Source organism: Stomoxys calcitrans, chromosome 1 (genome assembly GCF_963082655.1).
Source record: "Stomoxys calcitrans chromosome 1, idStoCalc2.1, whole genome shotgun sequence".
Lineage (NCBI taxonomy): Eukaryota > Metazoa > Arthropoda > Insecta > Diptera > Muscidae > Stomoxys > Stomoxys calcitrans.
The window spans coordinates 38,603,837-38,622,924 of record NC_081552.1 but is presented as its reverse complement, the minus strand read 5'-3'; the positions used below and the strand labels follow the sequence as shown (position 1 = coordinate 38,622,924).

At 39.8% G+C, this 19,088-nt stretch overlaps 1 protein-coding gene across 1 annotated transcript; it reads right to left on the bottom strand.

The window, feature by feature from the left end:
• Nucleotides 1-5,895: 5,895 nt before the first annotated feature.
• Nucleotides 5,896-7,496, bottom strand: LOC106095123 (alkaline phosphatase). The gene has a single exon (XM_013262370.2). The coding sequence runs from the start codon at nucleotides 7,489-7,491 to the stop codon at nucleotides 5,896-5,898; it is 1,596 nt and encodes a 531-aa protein (XP_013117824.2). The 5' UTR covers nucleotides 7,492-7,496.
• Nucleotides 7,497-19,088: the final 11,592 nt, after the last annotated feature.

Here is a 19,088-nt window from a genome sequence, read left to right as displayed (position 1 = left end):
AAAAACATCAAAAAGTGTCAAATTACCATTATACATGTCTGTATTTGTTAATATCAATTATAATTATACTTATTTCATATCAAAGTGTAAAAAGATTTAAGTTAAATCTATCATCGACTCCGAGGACGGAGCCCGAAACAAGCGTTGGGGGAGTTACAGGGCCACCCACGCTGTCCGCAGAATTTTAATTCATTATGACTATGGATTTTTGCAGCATTAGCAAAAATCCATGATCAACGAAATTGTCGCAAATGGATTTTGTATATACAAAATCCATTTACCCCAACCAGCCACAGAGAAACAGAGATCAATGCAAATATCATTTGACCACCCATAGCGAGCCATAATGAAAACATATACTATGAAGAATTCATCAGCTAATTGTAAACATTTATTTATTAAGCTAGCGTTAAGGAAAATTTGAAATAAAGATTCAGATAGACTTGAAACTTACACAAGAGAAGTTTGTATCTAAAACTTCTAATGCCCGTAAAAACTTTATTTTGCTCAAACTTGAAACAGTGAGTAGTTTAAGGCTTCCCGACAACTGACCCAAATATGGTTCAGATCGGACTAAATTTAGATATAGCTACCATATAGACCAATCTCCCGACAAAGGGTCTGAAGACCATAAAAGCTTAATTTATTACCCGATTTTGATGAAATTTGCAACTGTAGGTTATTTTATGCCTCCCGACATCTGACCTAAGTATATATTAGATCAGTCTATATTTAGATATATGCAATTTAAAACAGTGAGTAGTTTAAGGCTTCCCGACAACTGACCCAAATATGCTTCAGATCGGACTAAATTTAGATATAGCTCTCATATAGACCGATCTCCCGATAAAAGGTCTGAAGGCCATAAAAGCTTTCTTTATTACCCGGTTTCGCTGAAAACCAATCTTGGATCTTGACTCCTTGAGACTCTAGAGGACACAATTCTGGTCCGATTTGACTGAAAATTTGTAGGTGATGTTTTGGTCTCACTTCAAACAACTGTGCTAAGTATGGTTCAAATCATAAGCTAATATAGCTGCCATATAAACTGATGACGGGTCTTGAATTCTTCAGCTTTTACAGGGCGCATTTCTTATCCGATTCGCCTGTAATTTTTCACGTGGTGTTTTTGTGTTACTTCCAACAACCGTGCTAAGTACGGTTTCAATCGGTTCAAAACCTGATATAGCTCCATATGGACCGACCTTCCGATTTTAATTCTTTAGCCACTAGGGCTCAGTTTTTATCCAATTCGGCTGAAATTTTGCACAATGACTTCTATTATGGTCTTCAACATCTATACAGTAGGGTCCGAATCGGTCGGTAACCTGAAGTAGCTCCAATAGCTTGGAAATTTTTAACGACTATCCTTTGAGATCCATGGTGGAGAGTATATAAGATTCGGCCCGGCCGAACTTAGTTCGCTTTTTTAAACGATCTTCTGTATTAAAGAACTAATTTGCCGGTCTAAATATTTGTTTGAACATAAAAGTGTTGGCCAGCACGACGTCGTTTGGCCTTGTCTAAGAAAAGAAGTCAACTTATTGATGAGCTTAAACTGGCGCCACCTTGACGTTAAGGTTTGTATTTTCTCCTATCACTCTGAACGAAATGTTATAATTTTGGGGGTATGGCGTTCTACATTATCTTATGTCCCTAAATTATTTAAATCACACAGTATCCTGTTAGGTCGTAATGATTGATTGACTGTTTTGTGGTGAGGTGATCTGCTATATGAATGAGTAGAATAAAGATAGCAGGTTTGATCTCCATTGTTTTCATTGGTCAAATAACCTATTGGAGACAGTTTTAGAAGGTACAGCACCATCTTAATTCTTGGTCACAAAGTTTAATATAGTTTTCGTAATCAGCTCCAAAATACCTTTCATTGTCTCAGCTATGATCGAGTAAAATTCCCATTTGGGGGGTTTTTGGGTGTAGAGCGACCCCCAATTACTTGGACCACATTGTTTTTATACCCACCACCGAAGGATGGGGGTATATTCATTTTGTCATTCCGTTTGCAACACATCGAAATATCCATTTCCGACCCTATAAAGTATATATATTCTTGATCAGCGTAAAAATCTAAGACGATCTAGCCATGTCCGTCCGTCTGTCTGTTGAAATCACGCTACAGTCTTTAAAAATGGAGATATTGAGCTGAAATTTTGCACAGATTCTTTTTTTGTCCGTAAGCAGGTTAAGTTCGAAGATGGGCTATATCGGACTATATCTTGATATAGCCCCCATATAGACCGATCCGCCGATTTAGGGTCTTAGGCCCATAAAAGCCACATTTATTATCCGATTTTGTTGAAATTTGGGACAGTGAGTTGTGTTAGGCCCTTCGACATCCTTTGTCAATTTGGCTCAGATCTGTCCAGATTTGGATATAGCTGCCATATAGACCGATCCTCCAATTTAGGGTCTAAGGCCCATAAAAGCCACATTTATTATCCGATTTCGCTGAAATTTGGGACAGTGAGTTTTCTTAGGCCCTTCGACTTCCTTCGTTAATTTTGCCTAGATCGGTTCAGATTTGGATATAGCTGCCATATAGACCGATCTGCCGATGTAGGGTCTTAGGCCCATAAAAGCCACATTTATTATCCGATTTTGTTGAAATTTTGGGCAGTGAGTTGTGTTAGGCCCTTCGAGTTCTTTCGTTAAATTGGCCCAGATCGGTTCAGATTTGGATATAGCTGCCATATAGATCGATCCTCCGATTTATGGTGTAAGGCCCATAAAAGCCACATTCATTATCCGATTTTGCTGAAATTTGGGACAGTGAGTTGTGTTAGGCCCTTTGACATATTTCTTCAATTTGGTCCAAATCGATTCGGATTTAGATATAGCTGCCATATAGACCGATTTCTTGATTTATGATTTTGGGCCCATAAAATGCTCATTTATTATCCGATGTCGCTGAAATTTGGAACAGTGAGTTAAATTAAGCCCCTTGACATACTTCTGCAATATCGCACAGATCGGTCCAGATTTGGATATAGCTACCATATAGACCGATATCTAGGTTTTAGGTTTTGGGGCCATAATAGACGCATTTATTGTCCGATGTCGCTGAAATTTGACACAGTGAGTTTGGTTAGGCTCTTCGACGTCCTTCTTCAATTTTGCCCAGATCGGTTCAGATTTGAATATAGCTGCCTTATAGACCGATCTCTTGATTTAAGGTTTAGGGCCCATAAAAGAGGCATTTATTGTCTGATTTCGCCGAAATTTGGGACAGTGCTTTGTGTTAGGCTTTTCGACATGTTTATGCAACTTGGCCCGAATCGGTCCAGATTTGGATATAGCTGCCATGTAGACCGATATCTCGATTTAAAGTCCTGGCCCCATAAAAGGCGCATTTATAATCCGATTTCACTGAAATTTGACACAGTGACTTATGTTCGCCTTTTCGACATCCGTGTCGTATATAGTTCAGATCGGTATGAGGTATATGAGTATAAGGTATGAAATTTTCACCAAATTTTGAAGAAAGGTGGTTTTCATATGTACCCGAGGTGGTGGGTATCCAAAGTTCGGCCCGGCCGAACTTAACGCCTTTTTACTTGTTTTGTCTTATTTGTAGTCTACACCGGAATATCTTTCACTTGAGTCATATATTTATATGCACGTCCAATATGGGTGTTTGGCGCTAGGCGACCCTTTGAGTACTTTAACTCTAAAATAAGTTCAGCCGTTTTTGAGTCTATAATGAACAAGCAAACTTACAAGACCACAAATAAACAACCAAACAAAGAAATAAAGAAACACAAATTCATTATACACTACACCACAACTGTGGTACAGGGTATTATAACTTAGTGAATTTGTTTGTAACACCCAAAAGGAGGAGAGATAGAGCGATTGATAAATATACCGATCGTCTCAGAATCACTTTCTGATTCGATTTAGCTATGTCCGTCTGCCCGTCTGTCTGTCCATTTTAATTTGTGTACAAAGTATTGGTCCCAATTTCCAATGATCAACCGATCGTCTCAAAATTCGGCACAGGCATGTTTTTCGGCCTTGAGATGAAACGTATTGAAATTGGGAAAAATCGGTGAAGATTTGGTATGATTCTCGACATTACTGGTGAATTGAAATAGCTCTCATATATATATATATATATATATATATATATATATATATATATATATATATATATATATATATATATATATATATATATATATATATATATATATATATATATATATATATATATATATATATATATCGCCCGATTTTCACTCTTAGAGCCACTGCAAGCGCATTTAAATATTGACCAATCTTCCCAAAACTTTGTACAACGCTTTTCTCGACGACTTCCACAATATCTGCAACATTTTGTCATAATCGGTTCAGATTTAGATATAGCTCCCATATATATGTTCGTCCGATTTGCAGTAATAGTGCAATAAAATTATCATTTCTAACGGATTCTCTCAAAATTTGGCAGGAAGGATTTTCTTATGACTCTCGACATTACAGGTGCATTTCATAGAAATCGGTCGAGATTAGGATATAGCTGCCATGTATATATATCGCCCGATTTTCACTTCTATGGTCACTGCAAGCACATGACCACCACAATATCTAAGAATTTCGTTCAAAATCGGTGAGAAATATTGCAATAAAGTGCTCATTTGTTATCCGATTCTCTCAAAATTGTTCAAGAAGGATATTCTTATGTTTTCTAATATTATTATTCGTGAATTTTACAGAAATGGGTTCAGATTTATATACAGCTGCCATGTATGTATTTCGCCCGATTTAAAATTTTGCCTAAATTGTGCACAACTCCTTCCTCAATGCCTACCACAATATCTAAGAAGTTAAGTCAAAATCGGTTCACATTTAAATGTAGCTCCCATACATATGTTCGTCAGATTTTGGCAAATTTGCTATAATGTTATCATTTGTCAACCGTATTTACAACAGTTTGAATGTATTTGCTCGAAATTTGATACGGATTGTTTAATAACCTACCTGAAAACCTCCACCGAGGCCCATCAAAATTGCAAAACGCTTTCCTCGACACAGTATCTGAGAATTTTGTTCGAAATCGGTTCAGATTTAGGTATATATCCCATATATATGTTCTTCCGATGTTGAGAAATATTGCACTAAAGTGCTCATTTTTAACCGATTCTCTCGAAGTTTGGCAGGAATGATTTTCTTATTACTCTAGACATTACAGGTGAATTTCATAGAATTCGGCCCAAATTTAGATGTAGCTCTCATATATGTATATCGCCCGATTTTCACTTCAAGGATCACTGCAAGCGCATTTACTGACCAATATTTCCAATATTTGGAAATATTTCCGTGTGTCTGTGGAAATCACATTTTGTGTCTATACGAATAAAGCAATGAAATTTTCAACAGGTGTATGCCGTAGGGTATTATAAAGGTCCATGTTTCGATATATAGCTCCCTTGCTCTTGATTTGACTTCTTGAGTGCTTACTGGAGCCAATTCTTAATATATTGTATATAAATCTATAAGATTTATTACTTGACCTTCAATTATCCTGTTTTTCAGTTTCTGCCGATAAAATAAAATCGTGCATAGAGCTCCACAAATGCGGACTATGGTGGAGGGTTTATAAGGTACGACCAAGCTGAACTGAGCACGCTTTTAGTTGCTTTAATCTACTCTACAAGACGATGATAGCGATTATTAAAGCGCCTGCAACCAGGAATAATAACAATTCTCAAGAAAACTCTCAAATCTAACAATACAATCAAATACTTCAAAACACTCCTCATCAATTGCAATCACAGTCTTTTGGTTATCTTTATTGCGCTTAATCTTAATTGAGAATCAAAGTTAATAGTTGGAAGCACCGCTACATAGTCCATATGGCCAACAGGTGGGCAACATTTAATTGCGACTTTGACCAGATAAGACATCACAAGCCTTCAGACCATCGCCAAAGCAAGCAGCATAGGCCATCATATGGGGTATGGCATTTTGTTCATAGACCCCAGTGAAAAGATGAGCCCAGGGACCTGAGGAAAATACACCCACATCTTCACCACCATGGGTTTCTGCATAGAGGGGCACGGTGGCGGGGAAAATATCATGTGCCTCATTTTGTAGCACCAAGGAGGGATCAACTCTTTCGCTTTTATTGGCATCGAAATACTTTGAATAACTTCGGCCGTTGGCATAGCTCAAGGGTGAGTAGGGTAGGCCATCTTCATCGGAGGTGCTAAGGCTAAATATATCAGAGCCACGATCTTGATAACCGGCCACACTGAAAGTATGAGAATGATCCGAAGTAACCACTATCAGGGTATCCTCCTCACTGGTCATGGCTCGGGCCAAGGCTATGGCCTGAGAAAATTCTTTGGTTTCATCCAAGGCCAAACGAGCTTTAGTGTCATGATGACCAAAATCTATTTTACCACCCTCTATGAATAGAAAATAGCCTTTATCTTCCTTTTGCTGTTGCATAAATTCAATAGCTTTTGCGGTCATTTGTTCCAAAGTTGGTTGAGTGTTTAAAGGATCGGCCGCTGCATCGAGATGGTAGTCCAAGTGGTTATCGTGGAATATGCCCATAAGGCGTTGCCACTTTGTTACATCCAAATTCTCCAACTCTTCTCGAGTCTCAACGAAGGCATTTCCAGGAGATTGCTGCAAATACTCCTCTATCAAATTTCGACCATCCGTGCGATATCCGTTTTCGTATAACTTCTCATCCAAGAAAAAGCTTTTGCCTCCTCCCATTATTACCTTCAGCTGGGAGCCCACATTGCCTTGCATTAATTGTAGAGTTATATCTTGCAGACCATGATCTTGGCCACAGTATTTGTTGATATCGGCATCAGTTTCCCAATTGCGATTGGCCGTATGGGCATAGACACCAGCTGGCGAGGCATGACTCACACGGGTGGTAGTCACCAAACCTGCAGATTTCCCTGCATCCAAAGCCCATTTGGCTATCGAGGAGACATGGTAGTCGGTATTATTCATGCCTACGCAATCATCTCGTAGCACGTGGCCATTGACACCTATGGTACCATAATTGCCCTTGACACCACACAAATAGGCTGTAGCTGTTGTAGCGGAATCCGAGACTATTTTATCCACGCAATAGGTTTTGGATAGGCCCAAGTAGGGAAATTCTTCAAAGGCTAATTTTGTGTGTTCAGCTTCGATGTAATTTCGGGCAGCTACCTGCGTGGCCACGCCCATGCCATCTCCCATAAACATAATGATATTTTTGGCTATGTTGTTATTAAGTTGACGATTTTTCTGTTGACGTACAAAATCCTTGCCTTGATTAAGCCAAAATTCATGGGTATCCTCCCCAGGTCTTTGTAAAACTCTTTTTGTGGTATCCACATCTTTGAATTTAGGATGCATGAGACGTTCTTTTTCCATATCTTGTAGGCTGTCACAGAAACTCCTTTGAAAGAATAGTAGAAGAAGCCCATATGCTAGCAATTGTTTGCCAGATAAACGAATCATGGTGTTTCAAGTCTTGTTCTTTATTTTTCTAAATTTTATTTCTTACTGTGTCTAAATGTTAATTTTTCCCCTTTTATAGACTTTTGGTGTTGCTTAATAATGCACTTAAGATTTTTATTGGGAATTATTATGTTATCGCGCCATAATATTATATATAGAGGCAATGCAATGATAAAACACAGATGGCAGAGTTGGGTATGCAAATTTTTAGAAATTTACAATTCTAACAATTGCTACGCCAGTGCTTTAAATCCATTGTCTTCCTCCTGCCCGTGTAGCGTAGTGAAGAAATGAAATCAAAGAACCGCAATACCTTATTCGAAGAAGAGAAGTTTGTCCCTGTTCTTTAGTGGAATGTTCATGGGCAAAATTTGCATTTGCATTTGCCATTGATGGCATGTAAATAACCAATGGCCAATATCAGCGTCTGTTGCCAGGTTAGGTGTGGCTGGAGGCGGATCTTGAAGCAGGCGGCTCGCGAAATCGAGGAATACATGTGCGATCCCACATAACCCATGCGGTTGGGGTGCTGGTTCAGTAACCCACAACAAGAAGATTACTCTGAGAAATAGAATAACTGTAACAAGTAAAAGCGTGCTAAGTTCGGCCGGGCCGCATCTTATATACCCTCCACCATAGATCGCATTTATCGAGTTCATCTCCCGGCATCTCTTCTTAGGCAAAAAAGGATATAAGAAAAGATTTGCTCTGCTATTAGAGCGATATCAAGATAGGGTCCGGTATAAAATTTCAGCCGATTCGAATAAGAATTGCGCCCTTTGGGGGCTCAAAAAGTAAAATAGAGAGATCGATTTATATGTGAGCTGTATCGGGCTATAGACCGATACAGATCATAATAAACACGTATGTTGATGGTCATGAGAGGATCCGTAGTACATAATTTCAGGCAAATCGGATAATAATTGCGACCTCTAGAGGCTCAAGAAGTCAAGATCCAAGATCGGTTTATATGGCAGCTATATCAGGTTATGAACCGATTTGAACCATGCTTGTCACAGTCGTAGGATATCACAACAAAACACGTCGTGCAAAATTTCACTCCAATCGGATAGGAGTTGTGCACTCTAGAGGCTCAAGAATTCAAGACCCAAGATCGGTTTATATGACAGCTATATGAGGTTATGAACCGATTTGAACCATACTTGGCACAGTTATTGGATATCATAACAAAACACTTCGTGCAAAAATGCATTCAAATCGGATAAGAATTGCGCACTCTAGAGGCTCAAGAAGTCAAAACCCAAGATCGGTTTATATGGCAGCTTTATCAGGTTATTAACCGATTTGAACAATAGTTGACACAGTTGTTGGATATCATAACAAAAGACGTCGTGCAAAATTTCATCCCAATCGGATAAGAATTGCGCACTCTAGAGGCTCAAGAAGTCAAGAACCCAGATCGGTTTATATGGCAGCTATATCATGTTAAGGACCGATTTGAACCATACTTAGCACAGTTGTTGGATATCATAACAAAACACGCCGTGCAAAATTTCATCCCAATCGGATAAGAATTGCGCACTCTAGAGGCTCAAGAAGTCAAGACCCAAGATCGGTTTATATGGCAGCTATATAAGGTTATGGACCGATTTGAGCCATACTTGACACAGTTGTTGAATATAATAACAAAACTCGTCGTGCAAAATTTCATTCCAATCGGTTAAGAATTGCGCACTCTAGAGGCTCAAGAAGTCAAGACCCAAGATCGGTTTATATGGCAGCTATATCAGGTTATATACCGATTTGAACCATACTTAGCACAATTGTTGGATATCATAACAAAACACGTCGTGCAAAATTTCATCCCAATCGGATAAGAATTGCGCACTCTAGACGCTCAAGAAGTCAAGACCCAAGATCGGTTTATATGGCAGCTATATCAAAACATGGACCGATATGGCCCATTTGCAATACCAACCGACCTACACTAATAAGAAGTATTTGTGCAAAATTTCAAGTGGCTAGCTTTACTCCTTCGGAAGTTAGCGTGCTTTCGACAGACAGACGGACGGACAGACGGACGGACAGACGGACGGACAGACGGACGGACATGGCTAGATCGACATAAAATTTCACGACGATCAAGAATATATATACTTTATGGGGTCTCAGACGAATATTTCGAGTAGTTACAATCAGAATGACGAAATTAGTATACCCCCCATCTTATGGTGGAGGGTATAAAAATGTCGAGGGGCCCAACACAACTCACTGTCCCAACTTTCGGCGAAATCGGACAATAAACGCGTCTTTTATGGGCCTAACACCTTAAATCGGCTTATCGGTCTATATGCTATATTAAGATATGGTCCCATCTTCGAACTAAACCTGCATATAGACAAAAAAAAAAATCTGTGCAAGGTTTTAGCTCAATATCTCTATTTTTGACGACTGTGCGTGATTGTTACAGAGAAGTAGTGGTTGTAGAACAGTTCGTTATAGAGAAGTTAAAATAGAAGAATTTGTTATAGAGAAGAATTCGTTATTGAGAAGAATAATGAATTTCATTGAAATTGGTTTACTGCCAATCTTCCAAAAATGTTGCAAAACACTTTTCTCTATACCCACAAAAATATGTAAGGATTTTAGTCAAAATCGATTCAGATTAATCCAAATAGCTGTCATTTATATATTCGTCCGATTTTTAGTAGTATTGCAAAAATGGGGTCATTTGCTATCCGATTCTCTCGAAAATTGGCACGAAGGATTTTCTTATGACTATTAGAAATTATTATAGAAATTGGATCAGATTTAGATAAAGTTGCCTGATATGTATATCGCCTGGTTTTCACATCTAGAGCCTCTGCAAGCGCATTTATTGACAAATCTTGCCAAAACTTTACACACTATGTAAGGAGTTTAGTCAAAATCGGTTTAGATATAGATTTGGCTTCCATATATATGTTCGTCCGATTTGAACTAGTGTTGCGATAATGGGGTCATTTGTTAACCGATTCTCTCGAAATTTTGCAAGAAGGATTTTTGTCTTGATATTTTTGGTGAAATTCTTTGAAATCGGTTCAGATATTGCCCGATTTATATACCAACCGGTAATCTATACTAATCTAGTCATTCCGTTTGTAGCACCTCGAAATATTCGTCTAAGACCCCGTCGAAAACACGATAGCGGTCGAACGCGTACAAGCTGCAATTTTTGTCCGACTTGGTTAAAACTTTGCATACAGTGTCCTGTTACGACTTCCAACAACTGTGCCAAATGCGGTGCAAATCAGGCTATAGCCCGATATAGCTCCCATGTAAACTTGTGTCTGTCTCATCCTTATTTGATTTCTAGAAGCTAAATTTTTTCTGGTTTGGCAGAAGTTTCGTATGTAGAGTAAAATTATTCCCTTAAACTAAATTTATTTCGTATAAATATTTAGCAGTCGAACTTAGCACATTTTACTTGTTGCTCCTAAAGTCACTTCAAGCACTTTTATTCACGAATCTTGCCAAAAGTTTGCACAACGCTTTTCCTACAGCGGTCCATCAAATTCGGTTTCGAAAAAGATATAGTTCCCAATTTCTACTTATGGGGTAGGTGTAGGGTATTTTATTGTCGGCACCGCCCGAAATTCGGTTTCGAAAAAGATATAGTTCCCAATTTCTACTTATGGGGAAGGTGTAGGGTATTTTATAGTCGGCACCGCCCAACTTTTGCCTCTTATCTTGTGGCGGCTAAATTTTCCAACCGTTGGACCAAAGATATTTTCCTTCCCTATCTTCGCATTAAAATATCTCAGAACTATTTTAATACCATGGGCGGGGCAGCGGATGTATTCTCTCTCTAGACGAAAATATCTTTGATCTGCTCGTCCTTGTCTTTCGTCGGGCAGGGGCACAATTAAGGTTGGTGTTGAAGAATTTGGCCTTAATGCGGATAGTGGCTAGCCACTCATCCACCGTACATAGCCTGTAGACAAGATGTTTCATTCTCCGACTAGTCACAAATCCACAGTCAAATTGATGTCTCGTGTCAAGGCAGCTACGGTAGCCGTTTAGCGTTGTTGTGACGCCTTTCTCGATCCATCGCACTTCTTGTAGAGCAGTAATATCTGCTTTGTACTCTTCCAATACAGCCACCACGGCGTATACTGCACCTTCTCTATAAAGGGTCCACACACATCATGGTCCTTTTAATCGTTTGCGTGGGTCTGTAACGTTAGGGGAGCTCGTTTTTATACCCTCCACCATAAGATGGGGGGTATACTAATTTCGTCATTCTGATTGTAACTACACGAAATATTCGTCTGAGACCCCATAAAGTATATATATTCTTGATCGTCGTGAAATTTTATGTCGATCTAGCCATGTCCGTCCGTCTGTCCGTCCGTCCGTCCGTCCGTCCGTCTGTCTGTCGAAAGCACGATAACTTCCGAAGGAGTTAAGCTAGCCGCTTGAAATTTTGCACAAATACTTCTTATTAGTGTTGGTCAGTTGGTATTGTAAATGGGCCATATCGGTCCATGTTTTGATATAGCTGCCATATAAACCGATCTTGGGTCTTAACTTCTTGAGCCTCTAGAGTGCGCAATTCTTATCCGATTGGAATGAAATTTTGCACGACGTGTTTCGTTATGATATCCAACAACTGTGCGAAGTATGGTTTAAATCGGTTCATAACCTGATATAGCTGCCATATAAACCGATCTTGGTTCTTGACTTCTTGAGCCTCTAGAGTGCGCAATTCTTATCCGATTGGAATGAAATTTTGCACGACGAGTTTTGTTATTATATTCAACAACTGTGTCAAGTATGGCTCAAATCGGTCCATAACCTTATATAGCTGCCATATAAACGGATCTTGGGTCTTGACTTCTTGAGCCTCTAGAGTGCGCAATTCTTATCCGATTGGGATGAAATTTTGCACGGCGTGTTTTGTTATGATATCCAACAACTGTGCTAAGTATGGTTCAAATCGGTCCTTAACATGATATAGCTGCCATATAAACCGATCTGGGGTCTTGACTTCTTGAGCCTCTAGAGTGCGCAATTCTTATCCGATTGGAATGAAATTTTGCACGACGTGGTTTGTTATGATATCCAACAACTGTGCCAGGTATGGTTCAAATCGGTCCATAACCTTATTTAGCTGTCATATAAACCGATCTTGGGTCTTGACTTCTTGAGCCTCTAGAGTGCGCAATTCTTATCCGATTGGGATGAAATTTTGCACGACGTGTTTTGTTATGATATCCAACAACTGTGCCAAGTATGGGTCAAATCGGTCCATAACCTGATATAGCTGTCATATAAACAGATCTGGGGATTTTACTTCTTGAGCTTCTAGAGGGCGCAATTCCTATCTGATTTGGCTGAAATTTTGCATGACGTATTTTATTTTTACTTTCAACAACTGTGTCAAATAACGTTCAAATCCGTCCATAACCTGATATAGCTGCCATATAAACCGATCTGGGATCTTGACTTCTTGATCCCTAGAGGTCGCAATTATTATCCTTTATGCCTGAAATTTTGTACGACGGATCCTCTCATGACCATCAGCAAACGTGTTTATTATGGTCTGAATCGGTCTATAGCCCGATACAGCTCCCATATAAATCGTTCTCTCTATTTTACTTCGTGAGCCCCAATGGGCGCAATTCTTATACGAATTGGCGGAAATTTTACACAGGTCTCCAACATATAATGTAATTGTGGTCCGAACCGGACCATATCTTGATATCGCTCTAATAGCAGAGCAAATCTTTTCTTATATCCTATTTTCCCTAAGAAGAGATGCCGGGAAAAGAACTTGACTAATGCGATCCATGGTGGAGGGTATATAAGATTCGGCCCGGCCGAACTTAGCACGCTTTTACTTGTTCGATATAGGAATGACTAAATAAATATACCCCCTATCCTATGAAAAAAGCGTAATAAGTTCAGCCGGGCCGAATTTTATATACCTTCCAACAAGGAACGAATTTGTCAAGTTCTTTAGAAGATCATTGTGCAAAATTTGATCCAAATCGGATAAGAATTGCTCACTCTAGAGGCTCAAGAATTATATTCGGGAGATCGGCTTATATTGGTGCTATATTAGGTTGTAAACCGATTTAGGCCATACTTGGCGCAGTTGTTGATAGTCAAACCAATACACTTCATGCAAAATCTCTGAAAAATCAAATAATAATTACGCCCTCTAGAGGCTCACGAAGTAAGGATCCGAGATCGGATTATATGGGGGATGTACCAGGCAATGAACCGAAAATATACAACTTGGTGCAAAATTTCAGCCAAATCGAATAAGGTTGTGCCCTCTAGAGGTTCAAGAAGTCAAGATCCGAGAACTGTTTATATGGGAATTATATTAGGCTATGAACCGATTTGGACCATACTTCGCAGTGTTGTTGGAAGTTAAAGTAAAACACTTGGTCAAAATGCTCAACCTAATCGGAGGAGAATTGCGCACTCTAGAGGGTCAAGAAGTCAAGATTCGACATCGGTTTATATGGCAGTTACACCAAAACATGGACCGATTTGGCTCATTTACAATCCCAACTGACCTGCACTAATAAGAAGTATTTATGCAAAATTTCAAGCATCTAGTTTTACTCTTTCGAAAGTTAGCGTGCTTTCGACAGACAGACGTTGGACGGATGAACATCGGAACATCGACTGGGAACGATCAAGAATATATACTTTATTGGGTCTTCGACGAATATTTCGATGTGTTACAAACAGAATGACGAAATTAGTTTACCCCCATCCTATTGTGGAGGGTATAAAAATCGGATCACAAATGAAGGTTTGATTTAGGATCGGATGAAAATTTAAAGTAAATGCATTTTTAATAAAACTTAGAATGAACTTTAGTCAAATATACATTTTTTACACTTTTTTTCTAAAGCAAGCTAAAAGTAACAGCTGATAACTGACAGAAGAAAGAATGCAATTACAGAGTCACAAGCTGTGAAAAAATTTGTCAACGCCGACTATATGAAAAATCCGCAATTACTTTTTGGGCAACCCATACTTTTTATAAAAATAAACGTGGACAGTAACACAGATGGACAGACATAGCTAAATCGAATCAGAAAATGAGTCTGAGGCGGTCGGCATACTTAATAATGTGTCCACCTCTCTTCCTTCTTAGTGTTACAAAAAAATGCACTATGTTATAGTACCCTGTACCACAGTAATGGTGTAGGGTATTAAAATCCACAAAGCCACGTTCTTCTTTGCACATCAAGATATAAAAAATCAACTTGATCACGTTATAACAGATGGAAGGTATTTATCCAGCGTGTTAAATCCGAGGAGCGAATATGGATTCGGATAATTACCTTGCTGCAGCAAAGGTTTGCACCCGTTTGAGCGTGGCGAGCAAAATCCGAACAGACACTTTCCTGAAGCTGGACATTGAAAAGCTGCAAACACGACTCCACTCGACTAAACCATCTTCTTGTTTAAAGCACTCTTTGTTACTGATATAACGACGCTGTGGCAAACCATTGCCCACTACATGGGCAATTTATTCCCTCGAAAGAAAGCGTGCTTTCGACTGCTGAAAGAATACCGCGGAACCAATTCCTGATGACGATTTCGAATATTTATCTCCTATTCAGAATGAGCTCCAAGAAGCAGTGACCCGAATGAAGAATAATAAGGCAGCAGGAGCCGACGGGTTGTCTACTGAACTATTTAAGGCCGGATAGTAGAGACGGCTTGGCAAAGGAACCACTACAATAGGCCGATTGCCCTCTTAGCCACACAGGATGGGAAGAACGCATTCAATAGCCTTAAATGGTCTGACGTTCTCCAAGCACTCAGAGAAGACTTTAATATACCGGCGTATCTGGTGAGAATAATGAGAAGTTACTTGCATAACATAACACAACTTCAGTAACTCTCAAAATGGAGTGAGCGAATAAGATGTCACATCAAGAGCGGCCAGTAATGAAGGAATACTACGCACAGAAATGATAGATGAAATCTTTCTAGTAGGACGACATCGCTGCAGTCTTTACTGCAAGAGACTCGAAAGGTACAGAGCGCAAACTACGGAAGGTGAGGCAAAAGGCAAAGTACTGGTTGGACTCCCACGGCATACAACTTGGGATGAAGAAGACGCATTTGCTATTCCTAACGGGAAAAAATATCCCAGTGGAAGTGGATATGCGCATAGATGACATATTGCTGAAGTACAAGAGATCGGTCAAATATCTAGGAATTCGACTTCACACGCAATTCGGTCGACTGATGGCAAACATAGGTGGACCTCTTCCGAGCAAGTGCAGACACATAATGGAGACATGCAGAAACATCCTCCTCTATGGGGGCGAAATATGGTGCCAGACACTGCAGACATCATGCCGAGCGAAATCCCTTATATCGGTCATATCACCCTAACGGACAGTGGCGGAGCCCACAGCCGTTGTAATAGCCGGAATATTTCCGATAGACCTACAGGCCATGGAGAGCGCCAGGGCCTGGTGGACGTGACGATTCATACCGCATATACTGATGTGGAAAAATAGGAAGCACGGCGATTTCAAATAATACGGCACACAGATGCTGACAAGCCTTGATTACTTTCGGAAATACCTGCATAGAATGAGCAAAAGCTTTTTTAGCAGGGGTATTTATGAGGAGCTAGAGGTTGTAAACGATGGTTGGAACGACGCATGGTACAATAGTCCAGAGCTGTAAGACAAGAAGAACTGGAAAGTGTTGATGGGGCACGCCGAACAAGTACTGCGAAGGAAGAAGATAGTCCTTGATGCAACGGCGTTGAGTATAAATGCGGAAAAATTGTTAGATCATTGAGCTTAAATTTGAATCGGACTGCACTCATTGATATGTGAGAAGTTTGCTCCTGTTCCTAGTGAAATGTTCATGGACAAAATTTGCACTATATGCATGGGGAGATCGGTTTATAGAGGAGCTATATCAGGTTCTTGACTGATTCGAACAGTACTTGGCGCTGTTTTGGAAGTCATAGCAGAACACTACATAAAAATTTCAGAAAAATCGGATTAAAATTGAGGCTTGTAAGGACTCAAGAAGTCAAATCGGGTGAGCGCTTTCTATGGGAGCCATATCAGGCTATAGACCGATTTAGACCGCACTTGGCGCAGTTGTTGGAAGTCATAATGGAGCAGCACGTGTAAAATTTCAACCAAATCGAACAAAAATTGTGGCTTTTAAGAGCTCAAGAATTCAAATCGGGAGATCCGTTTATATGGGAGCTATATCTAAATCTGAACCGATATGCCCCATTTGCAATCTCCAATAGCCTGTATCAGTATCTGTGCAAAATTTCATGCGGCTAGCTTTACGTGTTCGACCGCTTTCGTCATCTCGACAAAAGGACGGACGGACATGGCTAGATCGACTCAGAACATCGATACCATCAAGAATATATATACAATATGGGGTCTTAGACGAATATTTCGAGGTGTTAAAAACGGAATGACTAGATTTGTATACCCCCATACTATGGTGGTGGGTGTAAAAAGAAAAAAGTAAGACTTAGTTAAAAGTATGTATGAGGAGGAGATCTCCTCATCAAGACATCGCCCACAGTAGCCGTTATGAGGCATTCGCATGCGCGTGGCCATATGGCCTATCGCACAGTATCCGATTAGTCAACAGCTGGCCAGTGTGTTCTGGCAATTCGACATCCATCCACAGACTCCCACCTTGCCACCAGCCCTGCATTGGCCATCTTGTCTACTATGTTCAGTAGTACGACAAAAGGGGCGTGTGCAAGATCGGCCACGGGTCTGCTTTCGTCCGATCTATCATTTCCCACAACATAGATGTGTCCAGGAACCCAGGGCAATACAACACCATAAGCCAGGTGCCCATTCAGGGTCACCAAAGACTCTTTCTTGAATTCAAGGCCTTGAGGGACGCCACGCTGTCCACAGCTATCCTGTGTTTAGAAGGAGATAGGTTGATCATCCAGCACAGACCTCTGCCTCGTCCGACAGTCTAACTGACATACCGATCGAATCTCTCCTAGACGACCCCTAATCCCGTCCCTGCATAAGAAAAAAAAACTTTTAGAAAAAACCAACTACCTCGCCAAAAATATCAGCCAAATCGGATAACAATTGCGGCTTCCAGAGGCTCAATTATTTAGCAGATCGGATTTAAATTCGCATTTCAATTAAACGGTTTTGAATTATGCGGTTTTCAAATTAACGGAGTGAAATGTGTTAAAAGGTTCCTAATATATATTAGTTAAAGTTTTTTTTTCAATTAACAAAAATTTCAAAAAATTTGCAAAATTTCATTCCAGAATTGAGAAACATAATCGGGAGATGGAAGCTGTATCAGGCTATAGATCGATTCAGACCATATTGGACACGTATGTTGTAGGTTATGGTAGAAGACATTGTACAAAATTTCAGCCAAATCGGATAAGAATTGCACTTTATCGATGCTAAGAAGTCAAGACTCCAGATCGGTTTATATGGCAGCACTTATCACAGTTGTTGGAAGTCACAACAAAACACCATGCAAAGTTTCAGCCTAATCGGATGAGAATTGCGCCCTCTAGTTTATATGGTAATAAGAAGTACTTGTGCAAAGTTTCAATCGACTAGCTTTACTCCTTCGAAAGTTTGCGTGTTTTCGACAGAAGGACGGACGTACACGGCTAGATCGACTTAAAATGTCATGACGATCAAAAATATCTTATGGGATCTCAGACGAATATTTCGAAGTGTTACAAACGAAATTTCAATTATTTTGCCTGTCAAGTCTCTACAAACTTACTTCAACAAATAAAGTCTTCGATTCAATGCTAAAATTCGTTGAGATTTTAAAGTTTCACACACAAATTTGGTAGTTGTTTATTTCAAAGAGTTATTTTTTTCTGAGTACATATTCATGTCTGCGCGAACGAGGACGTCAATTACCCTTGGGCTGGGGAAGCCCGACCTTGGGTTGCTGGGGGTGGGCGTGACAGGTCTCTGGTATATTATGTCGCTAACATCGCGATGGGCTCGTCTATAGCATAGACGGTCAACAACATACAACCGCGGGCATAGGAGAAACGAATAGAAGCACATGTATAGTGTAGAGAAATCGTGTGGCTTTGTTCGGTCGACACATTGTTCTTATTTTGCATTTGGCCAATTGGCCATATCGGTTCAGATTTATATGTATCTCCCATGTAAAGCGATCTCCCGATTTGACTTCTTGAGCCCCCCGAATCCGCAATTTTCGCCCGATTTGGCAGAAATGTTGCATGTATTGGGTTGCCCAAAAAGTAATTGCGGATTTTTCATGTAGTCGGCGTTGAAAAATTGTCTCACAGCTTGTGACTCTGTAATTGCGTTCTTTCTTCTGTCAGTTATCAGCTGTTACTTTTTGCAGCATCCAGAGGCTTAAGAAGTCAAATCGGGAGATAGGTTAATATAGGAGCTATATCAGAATATAGAACGGTTTGGACCGCTTTTGCCACAGTTAGTGGAAGTCATAACAGAATAGTACTACTACTACTACTACTACTACTACTACTACTACTACTACTACTACTACTACTACTACTACTACTACTACTACTACTACTACTACTACTACTACTACTACTACTACTACTACTACTACTACTACTA